We start from the raw sequence: 1,623 nt of genomic DNA, 5'->3' as shown, positions 1-1,623 counted from the left end.
ACCGGGAAGGCGAGACCAGAACCGAGTGAAAAGCCCAAGAGATGGAGCGCGGGAGAACCAGCAGCCCGCAAACGGTCTGCAAGACACACAATCCGCGAGGTGAAATTGACGAGGAAAAAAACCCAAAAAACAAACCAGCTACAGAATCCGCGCGGTGAAATTGACAAGAAAGCAACATACACGCGAGCCACGATGTGAAATAGACAAGGGTGGGGGGGAAAGCCTAGAGGTTAAATAGACCAGGGGGGAAAAAACCCAAACAAAACCACAGAAGCCGAGAGGTGAAAGACCCAAGAAAGAAACCTACTCACAGCAAGAAAGAGATAAACGCTCTGTGAAAGAGAGATAAATTCAGGGAGAAAACTGTGGAGCCCTCTTCCCCGCGCGCGTCCCTCCTTCCCAGCCCGCGCCCTCCACTCTCTGCCTCAGCTCGCACCCGGCCCCGCGCGCCAAGGGGTCCCGTCCCGCCTCCCGCCTGCAGGCTCACCCAGTTGCACCGCTTCGTTGTACTTGAGCAGCGCAGCTTCCACCTGGCGCTCGCGGTACAGCCGGTTGCCTTCGTGCCGGAGCTGCGACGCCCGCGTGAGGCAGGGGAACAATTTGGTCAGGAGGCCTCTGAGCACCACATTGACCCTCAGCGGCGGCAGCGGCGGCGGCTGCCCGGCCCACCGGCCCCCTCGCGCTCGCAGCGCGCTTGTCATCCACACGGAGAGCTTGACCCCGCACAATGGACAGCGTTGGTCTGCGGCCCGCCCGCGTTCGCGTTCCAGGCAGAGTTTGCAGAAGGTGTGGCCGCAAAGCAGGGACACGGGGTCTGACAGGAACCCGTGACACTTCCAACACCTGAAGCCTTCCCACACTTCGGTGGCCTCGGCCACCACAGGAGCCGTCTCTGTCTCTTCAGCTGCCATAGCACCCCCCTGAGCAGAGGCACTGCCGTCTGGGGACGCCAGTGCCAATCTCTCGCTCTGAGGAACACTCTCCGCTAGGTAGCGCACTAGCTGCTGGAGCTGCTCAGCCGCCAGCTGCTGACGCTCTGAGAGCTGTCTGTACACCTCGAGGGCTTCCTGGAGGTGCCCCCGCGACGCCAGGACGTCAGCTCGCGAGAGCAGGACTTTACACTCCGACGTCGTCGAAGCCCGCGCTGGCTGTACGGGCTGCTGCGCTGGCTCCCGCGTCAGGAGCGGTGCAGCGCCCCCTGTGGCCACTTCCGGGTGCGGGGCCGCTTCGAAGCCGGCTGCAGATACCGCCGGCTCTGCTGGCTCCAAGTTGTTGCTGCCGAGCTCAAGCTCGGCGGGCAGGCTCAGCATCTGCCCAGTCTCCAGTGAATCCATAAGGAGAGGGACGCGCGCGGGGAAAAGGCGTCTAGGGGCGGGGAACTGGGAACACAGAGTGGCTGCTGGAGGAAATCGGAACTGCTCCGGTGGCTGCTGTGGCCAGCCCGGCTAATGTGCCGCCGCGAGCCGGGCTCCGCCGCGCCTCCAAGAGCTCCATGCCGGCTGCCCCGCGCCGCCTAATAACTGTCTTGTCTCAGCAAAGTGTTATATAAAACGGCACCATGTGACGCACCGCCACGCCGCTCATTGGCGGACAGCGGGGAAATTGTTACAAAACCAGACAGTT

At 62.5% G+C, this 1,623-nt stretch overlaps 1 protein-coding gene across 3 annotated transcripts in view; it reads right to left on the bottom strand.

Annotated features, from left to right (window-relative positions):
• The window catches only part of LONRF3 (LON peptidase N-terminal domain and ring finger 3), a 48,034-nt gene extending 46,700 nt beyond the window's left edge, over positions 1 to 1,334 (bottom strand). For all 3 annotated transcript variants that reach the window (XM_006893768.1, XM_006893769.1, XM_006893770.1), the window contains exon 1: positions 488 to 1,334. In XM_006893768.1, the coding sequence (XP_006893830.1) occupies positions 488 to 1,334 (847 nt within the window). The remainder of the gene's footprint in view (positions 1 to 487) is intronic.
• Positions 1,335 to 1,623: the final 289 nt, after the last annotated feature.

The sequence above is a fragment of the Elephantulus edwardii genome, unplaced genomic scaffold, assembly GCF_000299155.1.
Source record: "Elephantulus edwardii isolate Elephantulus edwardi_28Jun2011 unplaced genomic scaffold, EleEdw1.0 scaffold00131, whole genome shotgun sequence".
NCBI lineage: Eukaryota > Metazoa > Chordata > Mammalia > Macroscelidea > Macroscelididae > Elephantulus > Elephantulus edwardii.
The sequence above is the reverse complement of the archived record's forward strand: the minus strand, read 5'-3'. Positions and strand labels throughout refer to the sequence as shown.